The sequence below is a fragment of the Rhipicephalus microplus genome, chromosome 8 (genome assembly GCF_043290135.1).
Source record: "Rhipicephalus microplus isolate Deutch F79 chromosome 8, USDA_Rmic, whole genome shotgun sequence".
Classification (NCBI taxonomy): Eukaryota; Metazoa; Arthropoda; class Arachnida; order Ixodida; family Ixodidae; genus Rhipicephalus; species Rhipicephalus microplus.
The window spans coordinates 3741293-3754515 of record NC_134707.1 but is presented as its reverse complement, the minus strand read 5'-3'; the positions used below and the strand labels follow the sequence as shown (position 1 = coordinate 3754515).

Sequence of the window (13223 nt, the reverse complement as noted above, 5' to 3'; positions counted from 1 at the left end):
CATAACTCATTTCGTGCATGCTTTGTCAAAACTAGTGGTGCTTATATTCTGTGATTTTCGAAAATAAACAATTGAGAGATACATGCTCATGTGTGCCCTCAACGCTCTCCTGGTCTTTTGTGCGTTCTGAAATTTTGTAATGAAAGTGTGTCTACAGGGCACCGTGTAAACTTTACCACCAGAACTACACGGTACCCTGTAGTATTTTTGCTAGTTGTGAATAAGTTATTTTCCTTTTGTAGTAGTCGTGTGCATAAATGGTATGTGCTGCTATTCGCATGCAGTTACTAGTGACAACGCGTAGCAGTGCGTATAGTTCGTGAGTGGAATTTTCAAAGCACTGTACCTAGTAGCAGTGGTTCTACGAAATTTTCTTAAATTTTTTATGTTAACACTTTAGGTTCTTTTAGAACAAAATCAGAGTCATTTTTAGCAGCACCTAGCACACACTATGAATATATACGTCAGTCACGGCGAGATGGTAGAGGAATCTCTGGGTGGCATCGCCACTTGGTATCTTTTGCATGTTTGCTCGCTTTCCAAGCATCTCCTTGTGGAAACGGTGGTTCTTTGTGTTCCAATTAACGTAGAATTTTAAGGGAAACTGAATATTACAGCGATAAAAAAACCTTGGAACTTACGTTGCCCCTGGAGCCAATGTGTCGACAAACGGACTATTTTTTTTCAAGGATGCGATGCGCTACGGAGACAGTTGCTGCCTTTGAAAAAGAAGACATATCTGCTTGTTGAATTGTCGACTCCAGCGACACCGGTTGTTCCAAGGATTTTTCGTCCTTTAGTATTATGGAATTGTTTTTCTCATTAGCATCCCTTTAAGGGGACCAATATGTCAAACAGCAGGAAACGGCAGAGAGAATGAAAAGTGTTAGAAGACATAATTTTTAGATTAGTTTAAGGTCAGCAACTTGTGAAATAAGGAAACTACGAATCTTACATGAGAAAACAGGGTTGATAAGAAATCAGCGCAAATATGACGCACAGCACAGGCTCTGAACTTCAACTGGTTGAACTAGTTGGTAGCCATCGTGAGCCATTTTGTTCAAACCTTGTCTCCCTTCAATTTGTGCACATATCTTATGGATCATGTATGACCAACCGGCCCTTCAGTTTTCGCTAAGCAAACATGGTATTTGTAGGCATAGAGTTTCTCATAAATACTCTAGAGGGAACTCTGGTGCTAGTGTCTATGGGAGCTGCAACGTGTGGCACTTCAGCGATCATGGGTATAATGGATAGCACTTGGATTTGTCTAGTCTTTGCACTTTCAGTTTTGTTTGTGTTCGCCTGGCTTGGAGCTGTTTTGTCACAAAACAAAAATCAGCAAATGCTAAGCGGTTGCACTTCACCACCTTAACCTTTTAGATTTACCATTTCGAATCGGGTCGCAAAGTTAAAAAGGATTCGTTGTTTCCTTCGAAGTAAAATCGGTACGCAGGAACAAACAAAGCCACAAGTGCGATTCGAAGTCCGCAAGTACGAACACTAGGCAGATCCGTGCACTACCCATCATTTGCACGGTCGCTGAACGATCGCAATGCCAGAGTGCCTTCCAGTTAATTTTAGGGGACTATGTTTGCAGGCAACTCTTCCCAGTTTTGTTAAGCACTGTTTCTGCTCATTGCAGGTGTCCAGTTCCTAGTTGGCATCTCTGGCTATTACTGCAAGCTCTGCAAGGTCATGAGTGGAGATTCAGCCATGGCCCGCAATCACTTGCACAGCCTTGAGCACAACCAGAACTACACGGTGCGTGGCCATGGTTCTGCTCTGGCTGTTTGCTGTCGTGAACCGTTGAATGCATTTACTAGGATGTACTCAAACCTCGATATAAGTAACGTGGATATAATGAAATATTGATTATAACAAAGTAAATGAAAAATAGCCTAACAATAGACACAGTGTTAGGGATATATGAATTTTTGGCTATAGATAGGGATATATGAATATATATAGTTAGGGATATATGAATTTTGGCTATAGACACAGTGTTAGGGAATGAATTTTTGGCTATATTGAATCTATTTTTGCATAAGATGCAATTATGGTATAACAAGGTTTGAGTGTAGTATGCTTCGAGATTGCTGCTAATTTTCTTATCACAGGCTCATTAACAGAAGAGAAAATTAAACAGGAAGCATTTGGACTTGTACAACAGCATAAAATTAGGAACTTTCTCATATTTTGGGTGCACTGGAAACGTGTCATGTCAGGTTAAAGCGACTGGTGCCGGATTTTTTTTTTTTTGGCCCAGTTTTTTTACAGTGCAACGAAAATCTTTTCTCTCTTAATAGTGGCTAAATATACAGCAGTTGATTGCAAAAGTGTGTGGACACTTTATAAGCAGAATTCTGCAACCTGAGAAGCTGCTTACCGTAAAATGCCATGTATGCACCCCCCTACGATAAAGAATAATTCAACCATATTTTGGAAGGGGGCGCCAGACCGTTCATTGGTGCTTATTTCAGATCTCCCAAAAAGGGTGGTGGGGGGTGGGGGGGGAGTGCTAGCTTGGGTGGCAGTGCTTCTGCAGCATTTTATAATAAATAAGTACAAGTCCCTTCTCCAGAAATGCTGAAAAGTTAGCAATTCAGGTCCTTTATAACTGTGTGTTATCCTCAACCTCTTACTTTCAGAGTGGCAAGTGCAACTGTGGTTAACCACTACCATTTTGACATTTTCAACCATCTTTTTTTTTTAATATAAGAAGCCACTAGAATTAACTTTTCGAAATGCTCAGTGTTGTGTGAAATGCATTTGCAATCTCACGAGCCAGGCGCTTCTGGTATTCTACAACTCGGCTACAGATGCCAGCACGATGCTGGAGATTGTCACAAAGACCACATGCTGCTGCTCATGAGCAAGTGAAGGAGGTGCCACTGTTGGGCTCACTAAAGAAACAAGCGCATGGACACAAGTTAGAAAATATTATGAGAACAAATGTGCAATACGTATCTCAATACTGGCACCATTGACTGTTCAGACCATGAAAAAATCGTGTTATTGGGATCATATGCATCTTTGCTTTTTTTCTCCGCCACATGAAGTGTTAAAGTGGCGTATTGCACTAAAGATATAAATCCCCGTCTGATATATAAATACGTGTCTGATAAGAAAAACAAGGCTCATTTTAGCTAATATGATATAGTCTTTCCACTGATAGATTGTCTAAACTTAAGTTTTGAGCAGTTGACTGTCCCTTTAAATTGTTGGCTTCATTATAATACAATAATTTTTATGGATTAGGTGCATTTTATTACACTATCAAAAAGTGACATCGTAGTTAGTGCAGGAGCGTTTAAAGCTATGTAATCAGCTGTACGACTTTTTTCCTTTTACTCGCAAACCAACCATTTGCTCATGGCAATAATTGTAGAACGATAATTCATGAATAGAAAAAAATGATTTTTCTCTTTAGTACTTCTTTGTTATATCTAGATGTTGTTTTTCTGAGGTACTTACAAAAGAAAGTCTTGTGGAATAGTTTTTTATACTTAGCCTTGAGTAATCTCAGTCTCTCTCTCACTGGCTCATAAGGTAGTGAAGGCTCTCTTGTACTTTTTGGGGATGCTGGGATTGTGCGAATTCCTGTGACTTGTGGTGCCATCCTGCATGCTACAATGAATTCAGTGGTTTGTTTTTTCCCTGTCCTATCTCGTCTTTCTTTCTTCTTTTCTCTGTCATTTTTGAATTCCCCTTTTCTAACCCTTCGATTGTGAAGTAGCCAACCTGAAGTTTTCCTGGTCAACATTTCTGCCTTTTTGCTTTGGATTCTTCCTTCCTAGTCTGAAGTACATGAAGGTACTTATCCATAAGCAGAGGTTCTGTGTTTGAGCCGATATTTTGACAATTGGACTTTTCTTCTTCAAGGCTAGAACTGATTTTCTTAGCACTGGCACGTGTAGGCTTCATGCCCTTTCCTGCTATCCAAACAAAGGAGGATGAGAGGGCAAGTGTGGGTGATGCTGTACCAAAGGGGGCGAGGCTCCGAGATGGCACTGCCACCCCGTAAACCAAGGGCACTATGAGAAAAAAAGTGTTAGGTTTAAGGGAAGATGTAAACATGAAAAAATGAAAAATTTGTCAACATGGGGTGTCACTGGAGCCAACTTTATGACTAGCAGTCTTGTCTATAAGCCTGCAACTTCAAGGCGGTTGGGACCTTAAAGACAAGACTGCTTGTGAAAACGTCAGCTCGCGCAACACCCTGTGTTCACGAATTTTTCCTCTCTTCGTGCCATGTTCCAGCAGGCCTTTTTCAACTAATCCCAAAAGGCCACGGGAACACGTGGAGCTCTATGGGAAAAATGTGTACACCAAGCGAGCTGTCTGTCCACTTGACGGCTGTTCATTGGCATTGTAAAAGCATTAACTGAAAAACTCAGGCCGTCACTTGTTGACTTTTTTTAAATAGTAAATAATGCACTTATCTGCATGCACCTGCACATATTTCTACACATGACAACATACGCATACAATGCAAGAAGAATTTCAAAGTTTGATACCCACGCGCTTGTCACGGCGGCTGCCGCAGCATACACGCTTTTCCCATGAACGCTTGCGAACCCATTGGTGGCGCTCACGTGCTTGAAAAAGGTCTATTTGTTGGTATCGCATTCATTGCTTTGCTTTTGCAGTGACAGTGTAGGCTTTCTTTTTTCATTTGGAGCTTTTCCTTTTTGCAGAAGTACATTCTGCTCAATCCATTCTATGAGCGTCGGTGGAAAATGGAAAAGGACATAGCCCTGGTCTCAGCCATCAAGGAGGAAAAGGAAAAACAGGAAAAGGAGAAGGAAAAGCAAGAAAAAGATCGTGAGAAGGACAAGTCAAGGTCACGGTCACGCTCTCCATCCGACCGCAGTTTCTCAAAACGGCACAAGTCAAGCCGCAAAGAGGAGCAAGAGAAGATACGGCGAAAGAACGAAGAGCTTCAAAAGCAGGAGCGTGAAAACAGCGCTTCGGTAAAAGAATTAGACGACTCCGAAACGAGTCCAAAGAAGGGCGCAATGTCCACGTCACCTCCACCTTCCAGGGCACTTTCTGGAGGCAGCGCAATCAAGCTTAAGCTTCTAAAGGGCCAGAAACTCCAGAAGCAACCCCCCAAACCGACTCCTGTTGTGATTATTGGCAAAGCACCTTGTTTCCGGCCGTCATTCCTGTCTGGAAAGTCCAAGGTGGGAGGAGCTTCGAACGCGGCAACAAAGCAAGAGGAGAGCAAGCCGTACGGTCCGGCACTTCCGCCAAACTTGGCATCGGCTTCGGATGCGAACCTCGTGGAGGAGGCCAAGAAGAACGAAGCCGCCATGGAGATCCCGCTTCCCGACCCTGCTTCAGAATCGCAGGGTCAGTTGAAACTCGACAAATCTTTTAATAAGGTCTTTTTTTGATGTTTCTGTGAGGAGCGTGTTAGGTTCTGTTCGCTGGCATTACTGAGGAAGAAATTTTGTCTTTGTTTTGTCCATTTCAAAGTAGCCTTGCGACTGGCCCATCTCATTTCAGTTTGTATTCCATTCTTCATATGGCTTAGGAATAAAAGCTGCTCATTTTGTACATAAATTAAAGCACACCTGGTTTTTTGTCTTTTTGCCCACAACTCGGCCGTTCAGCCTCTTGTCGTGCTGCATACAGCCTACGCAATCACCAACACACAAAATTATTGCATTCAGAAGTGTGGCATCGTGTATTTATGAAGCTACCAGGTAGGCACTGTAATAGCATACGAAAGCTTATTGGCACTATTTTAGTGCCTCTAAATGTCCCCTCTTCTAAACTGTGCCTTCATTGTTCTCTCCAGCTTACTTAGGCTTTCGCAAATGCGACCTTTTTCGTCTCAGTGCTGTTACGAGGTTTGTGCAATGTTTGGCATAATAGTGCTCTATACATGGTGTTTTATTGTTTTGTTGTAGTTTAGCAACGTGTGCTTTGCAATGGTTTTGAATGCAGTGGTCCTCTTTTGTAAAAATCTGAAGCTGCTTCATGACATTGCAGTTATTATAATAATTAGGGTTGTTGCCACTCTTGGTTGGGATAAATTAATTACAACAGTGCTTAAATCTGCTCTCTTACCAGTACAACGTTTTCAAGACACCCAAATGCATTCTTTTTTGAAGGATACCAGCTATTTCTTGCTATGCCCAGACATGTTTAAGCTGCTTTACTTATGGGGCCTGTACGTGACTGATCTCGTATGTTATGATCTATGAGGACATTTTTATGTGCATGTACTGAATGTTGCTCGTTTAAGAATGCCAGGTAAACATGAGTTCTCCACCAAGACAGCTGATTTCGCATGTAGTTAAAGTTTGGAACGATTAATTTGATATATGGGCTTTAACGTCCCAAAACCACCATATGATTATGAGAGACGCCGTAGTGGAGAGCTCCGGAAATTTCGACCACCTGGGGTTCTCTAACGTGCACCCAAATCTGAGCACACCGGCCTACAACATTTCTGCCTCCATCGAAAATGCAGCCGCCGCAGCCGAGATTCCAACCCGCGACTTGCCGGTCAGCAGCCGAGTGCCTTAGCCACTATGGCGGGGCTAGTTTGGAACGATTCTAAACAACTGGAGGGGTAATCATTCATGGCGATTCCACTAAATTAATGGTTATTTTTGCCTAGGCAAAGTTTAACTGTAGCAGCAACAGAAAGTGCCATTGTTTGTTACAACGCTATATCTTTCGTCGCATGTCGGCCCTTGATGTACACTATTGTTTATCGCTAAGCTTGCCTAGTAGAACCAAATGTTGATATGTCCCTCAAACATTCAGAGAGTTGCATCAACATTGTGGCAAGATATCATGCTTCAAGGGTTGTATTAACCTGAACCCACTGCAAAATTCTACTATGTGAAGCACGAGTTTAAGGTGCTTAGATAGAAAAATCATCTATATGTGACACTTGCGTAGCATTTGGGGCATGCACTGTGAATCTCATCATACGAGCAGTGTTACACGTTTCACCAGAAGCAATCCCTGAAAATTTTTTTGTACATTTCAACAAGCTGCCACTGCAAGGAAAACAAACAAACATCATATGACGGCAGCTTGATTGCGTAGGCTGTGTGCAGCCTTAAAATAGGCCATGTCCAACACATTTGCAAATTATTTCATTAAGTGGAACTCCGGCAAAAAGTCAAAAAACAAGGTAATTAGCTGGCACCATATGGCCGCTTCTCGTGTTCTGCTTTGCAAAAGTGCTTACAGCCAGTGCACTAATTGGTGAATCTTTTAAAACAGTTCCTGAAGGGGCCTGGAACACCTTTTCGAGTAATCATTAAATGACTTCATTAAAGGAGTCTATAGCCTCGAAACCTGGAGAATAACAGAGAGGGTTCAACTTGGGTTGAGGACAACGCAGCGACCAATAGAAAGGAATATGATAGGTGTTACCCTAAAATTGAAAAAGAGAGCAGAGTGTATCAAGGAACAAACGAATCTTAAGGGCACCATAGTCGAAAAATAGTCATGGGCAGGGTATGTAGTGCGAAAGCAAGATAACCGCTTATCATCAAGGGTCACTCACTAAATTCCAAGAGAAGGCAAGCAGGTGAGGGGGAGGCAGAAAGTTAGGTAGGCAGATGAGATAAGGAAGTTTGCGGGTATGAAGGGGCAGCAGCAAGCACAGGACCGAGTTGACTGGCGGAACATGGACGAGGCCTTCGTTCTGCAGTGGGCGCAGTCAGGCTGGTGACGATGAATGTGTCCCAAGTGGTCTGCTGCAAAAAGAATTGTCTGTAAAGCACGAGCTTAGTTACAGGGATTTGTTGCACACCTTACGTGCTTTCTTTCTCCTTTCATACCAGCAAGCGTGCTGACAGCTATGCAGGAAAAGGGATGAGAACGGGGGCCAGAAGATTCATCCATTTATTGGTGCATATCATGACCTCTAGCACTTACTGTTTTTTCTTAGAACACACAGCTTTCTCCCAGTGGGATCGCGAGATAGCGTGCAGGCGCACATTGCTGTGGTAAACACACAGCTCCCAATGCTCAACTCAGCCAATGGCCGTGAGTATGTGGCATCATTATTCTAGAGAAGAGTGGGCAATTTCTAGACTAAATTTTAAATTTCGGTCTGTGTGCTGCGCTAGTATAATGTATGGCTCAGATGTTCTCAGAAGCCTCGACTACCAATCGGCTGCGTTTTCGGACCCTGCTGAAGACGTGTGGCAGGGCCCCTTTAAGGACAGTATGGTTGCATGCAATTTAAGTTGATTTAGCAATGAAAAAAATGCTTTTGAGTAGTAGCTCCTTGAGTTGCAATTTCATCAACATCATCATCATTTATTTTTCCCTTAAAGGCCCCTCTCGGGGTATTACATAAGGGGGGGGGGGGGGGGGGAGGTTACATAAAGAGTTACAAAACATATCGGATCACAATACTGAAACATAGCACATAGAAATGCAGACTTATTTAAAAACACACAAAAAAATGTTACAATTAGAATCAGGCATATAAAGGCGAAAAGAAAGAACAGTGTAAAAGAATTTTACAGCGTAAGATGATCAGTGAGCAACTGCTTAAATGCAATAGGGTTTCGCTCAACGACAACACAGTCTGGCAAAGTGTTCCATTCTGCAATGGCTGTTGGCAAAAAAGATTGATTAAAAGAAGACGTAGAACCGTGCAAACGCTGGACGCTGCAAGAGTTAAAAAGGCGACGAGATGTACGGCTTGGCGGGATAAAGAGTTTACCGTGAAGATGTGGGAAGTTATAGTAAAGCCCATGGAACAAGCACAGCCCTGCAATCTTCCGACGGAACGACAATGACTCGAGTCCCAATGATGACTTTATGGCACTGATGCTTTCATCACGGCCGTACCTAGAAGAGATGAGTCTGGCCGCACGGTGCTGTATAGATTCTAAAGTGTTAATGAGGTATGCTTGATGAGGGCTCCAAATAGCTGAGGCATATTCAAGCTTACTTCGTATAAATGTTTCATAAGCCAGTTTTCGCGTGGATGAGGGACACAAGGAAAGGGAACGTCTGATGTAACCAAGTGATTTAGTAGTGTCGGCTGCTAATTTGGTGATATGATCGGACCATGTCAATTTTTTGTTTATTGTGACACCAAGATAACGATAAGATTCGACGAGGGACAAAGCTATCGAGTTTAAGGAATACGTGTAATTACTGTTGGAGCGCTTACGGGATATCTGCATAACTTTGCATTTCGAAATATTGAGTTTCATTAATAAATTGGAACACCAGGATTCGATTTGATGTAAGTCGCTTTGAATGATTTCATAGTCAGTTCGGTGTGCGATGCGACGATAAAGAACGCAGTCATCTGCAAAAAGTCGAATAGAAGATGAAATGCCATTAGGAAGGTCGTTTATGAAGATGAGAAAGAGCAGAGGACCAAGAACGGATCCCTGTGGTACTCCAGAAATCACGTTAGTAGTGGCTGAACAGTGATTACCGACAACCGTGTATTGGAGACGATTGGTCAGGAAGCATCGGATCCATGACAACGCTAGGGGGTCCAGCTGTAGGTATGAGAGCTTGGCCAGAAGTCGCTGGTGGGGGACACAGTCAAAAGCTTTCGCAAAATCAAGATAAATGACGTCAGTTTGAAAGGATGAGTCTTAAGTTTAAGTGAAGCTCAGTAACAAATTCAAAGAGCTGAGTATCACATGATAGGTTAGGCCGAAAACCATGTCGATTGGAGAAAAAGAAGGAATGATTACCTAGATGACATGCTATTTGTGAGTATATTATATGTTCTAGGAGTTTGCAGGCAATGCTTGTAAGCGAAATGGGACGATAGTTGGAGGGATCCGAGCGGCTGCCAGACTTGTATACAGGTACTACTTTATTAATTTTCCAGTCCGTCGGAAGTGAACTGTCAGTGATTGACTGCGTGAAAATTATTTCTAATATAGAACTGGAGAACACTTTCGTGCCTTTTAGTATTTTGGCTGTAATACCATCATGTCCTGGGGCACTAGAAATCTTCATTTTTTCAATGAGCTTCAAGATTCCTTGAGAAGTAATGATTATAGGAGGCATATCGGAAAGAGAAAGGTTGGGTGGATCAAAGTCGTTTAGCGTGGGTTCATTAGTGAAAACAGATGAAAAGTACGAGTTGATTACATCTGATCGCTCATCAATTGGTACATTGGAACCATCAGGGTAACTCAAAGAAATGTTATTGGAGCTTTTACTAGGTGTGAGGATTTTCCAGAATTTTTTAGGGTTGACACGCATAATGGTCTGCAAGTCGTGGTGGAAGAACTTCTTTTTGGATTGCCTCAAAGCAGAAGTATATTGACGCAGACTCGTAAAATACTTTTCCCACTTTGAGGAAGTTACCGATTGCTTCGCATCGCGGAAAAGACGCTTTTTTTTCTCTAACAACCTCTTTAGTGTGTTCGAAAACCAGGGTTTTCCCAGGTCACCGCGAATGCGTACAAGGGGTACATGCAACTCTACAAGCGATGTTAACTTATTCTTAAATAACAGCCAATTATCGTCTACTGAAAGAAGTGAAGCAGACCGACGGAAGTAATCAAGGAACTCACTTAATTCTGAGTTTATTTTTGTGAAATTGGCTTTGTTGTAATCCCTGATGTGTTTTATTGAGCGCTGTCGTACAGGACGTGGGATGCTTAGGTTAAATAGCACTAAATTGTGGTCACTTAGACCTTCAACGGATGATACCGATTTAACTGTATCAGGGTTGGAAACAAGTACGAGGTCTAAGATATTTGCCCCACGGGTTGGTGTATTAACCATCTGAGTAAGGTTAAACGTCAGGGTCATTTCAAGAAAATCTTTGGACTGGCGGTTATCTGACTCAAAATTTGTCCAGTTAATATCTGGAAAATTAAAGTCACCACAGAGCATGAAATTAGCAAAAGGAAAACGAGAGTAAAGATGTACTAGAACTGTATTTAGTTCATAAATGAAGGAGGCATCACAATTAGGAGCGCGGTAACAAGCAATAATCACAGTCATTTTCGAAGCTAGTGAAATGTTCACACAGAAAATTTCGTGTTGACAGTTCATTTTGATGACATAAGAAGGAACACTTTCTTTAACAAAAATCAATATTCCGCCCCCACTCCGCCCCACCCTGTCAAGCCGGTGAACAGCGTACGCTTGGCCGTCTTGTAATAGCTCGTGGTCAGCAATGTGCGGCTGAAGCCAAGATTCCGTAAATATTGCAACGTCAGTGTTGTTGTCATTTAGAAGGGATTCAACAGCGTCTTTCTTAGGCAGGTAACTACGCACATTAGCGATTAAGACTGCCATACATTGACAAACGGGATCATTCATAGGGGCGAGGCAAGGTTGGGGGGGAAGTGGGCGACGCGCATGCCTGAGATATAGAAATGACTGCTACGACTGCAATTCAACAACGCTATCAGATTCTGCATGGTACGAAAATTGCTTGTTTTCAAGTAGTAACTTGTCAAAGCGTAGCTTGAAGGGTTTGCCGCTCAGCATGCTATGGTCATATAGTTTCCTTCGTGCCTGTCGAACTCTAGCTGAGTAGTCTTCGCGAATTGAAAAAGTCGTGCCCTTGAGCTTGGACGCAACTGCAAGAATTTTTGATTTATCTTTAAATCTTGCATATTTTACTATGATAGGTCTACTTTTGTTTTTCTGGTATCGACCAAGCCGATGTGCACGCTCCAAGTCGTCTTCTGGTATGGAGATACCGAGATTTTCAGAGCAAAATTTTATCACTTTTGCCTGGGACTGAATCCAAGACTCGCCTTTTGTGTCTGGGATACCACAAAAAAGCAGGTTAGAACGACGTAGGCGATTTTCAGCATCATCACACTTATCTGTAAGAACCCTGATTTCCGCAGAAAGTTTGGCAAAACTGTCCTTCACGTCTGCCTTTAGACCTGTTTCGTTAGACTGAGGCGACTGCACAATTTTTTCTAGGGTGTCAACACGAGACGAGAGGGTGGTCACGAGCGCCTCAATGCTAGACTGGGATGTTCGGATTAGTGAAAGTTCTGTCAGGACCGAGGTTTGAGATGCTTCTATGCGGGATATTGCATTTGCAATGGTTTCCATTGTCGGTGGTGAAACAGGTCCTGGGTTTAGTTCGACGTCACCCGACAACAATAGGAGCATAATTACCGCCTGAGCATTGTTACAAAGAGACCACAACATTTCACACAGTAACCTACATGTACCAATAACACAAGTGGGGCACGACACTGCAAGAAGACAGCGATTTCCAGAACGCACGCAGGCCGCGTTTGGAAGGTAACTGACCTGCATTAAGAAGGGCATTTTCGTGACCACTGTCGTTGCGGTGGCGTGCCCCAAGGCGCTCGAGTCTGGTGCCGCTATTTGTAGGCGATGTTGACGCCCCTCACTTGTAGTAGCCCGGTGTTGCCAGACACAGAAGCGAGCGGCCGACGGGAACGGCATCCTCGGGGTTTCTTGTGAAAAGGCATTCCAGGCCAGCGACTGAATCGTGACGGGCGCGCTTTGGCAATAGTCGAGGAACGGGTGGTTACCCAGGAAGCCAAGGCGGAGCAACGGTGCGAACAACAGGACGAAAACCTGCATTAAGAAGGGCATTTTCGTGACCACTGTCGTTGCGGTGGCGTGCCCCAAGGCGCTCGAGTCTGGTGCCGCTATTTGTAGGCGATGTTGACGCCCCTCACTTGTAGTAGCCCGGTGTTGCCAGACGCAGAAGTGAGCGGCCGACGGAAACGGCATCCTCGGGGTTTCTTGTGAAAAGGCATTCCAGGCCAGCGACTGAATCGTGACGGGCGCGCTTTGGCAATAGTCGAGGAACGGGTGGTTACCCAGGAAGCCAAGGCGGAGTAACGGTGCGAACAACAGGACGAAAACCTGCATTAAGAAGGGCATTTTCGTGACCACTGTCGTTGCGGTGGCGTGCCCCAAGGCGCTCGAGTCTGGTGCCGCTATTTGTAGGCGATGTTGACGCCCCTCACTTGTAGTAGCCCGGTGTTGCCAGACGCAGAAGCGAGCGGCCGACGGAAACGGCATCCTCGGGGTTTCTTGTGAAAAGGCATTCCAGGCCAGCGACTGAATCGTGACGGGCGCGCTTTGGCAATAGTCGAGGAACGGGTGGTTACCCAGGAAGCCAAGGCGGAGCAACGGTGCGAACAACAGGACGAAAACCTGCATTAAGAAGGGCATTTTCGTGACCACTGTCGTTGCGGTGGCGTGCCCCAAGGCGCTCGAGTCTGGTGCCGCTATTTGTA

The 13223-nt window shown here is 43.7% G+C and overlaps 1 protein-coding gene across 4 annotated transcripts in view; it reads left to right on the top strand.

Moving 5' to 3' along the window:
• Positions 1-13223, top strand: part of LOC119163955 (uncharacterized) — an 82172-nt gene that overhangs the window by 45514 nt on the left and 23435 nt on the right. For all 4 annotated transcript variants that reach the window (XM_075870786.1, XM_075870787.1, XM_075870788.1 and 1 more), the window contains 2 exons: positions 1646-1764; positions 4701-5358. In XM_075870786.1, coding sequence (XP_075726901.1) covers positions 1646-1764; positions 4701-5358 — 777 coding nt within the window. The remainder of the gene's footprint in view (positions 1-1645; positions 1765-4700; positions 5359-13223) is intronic.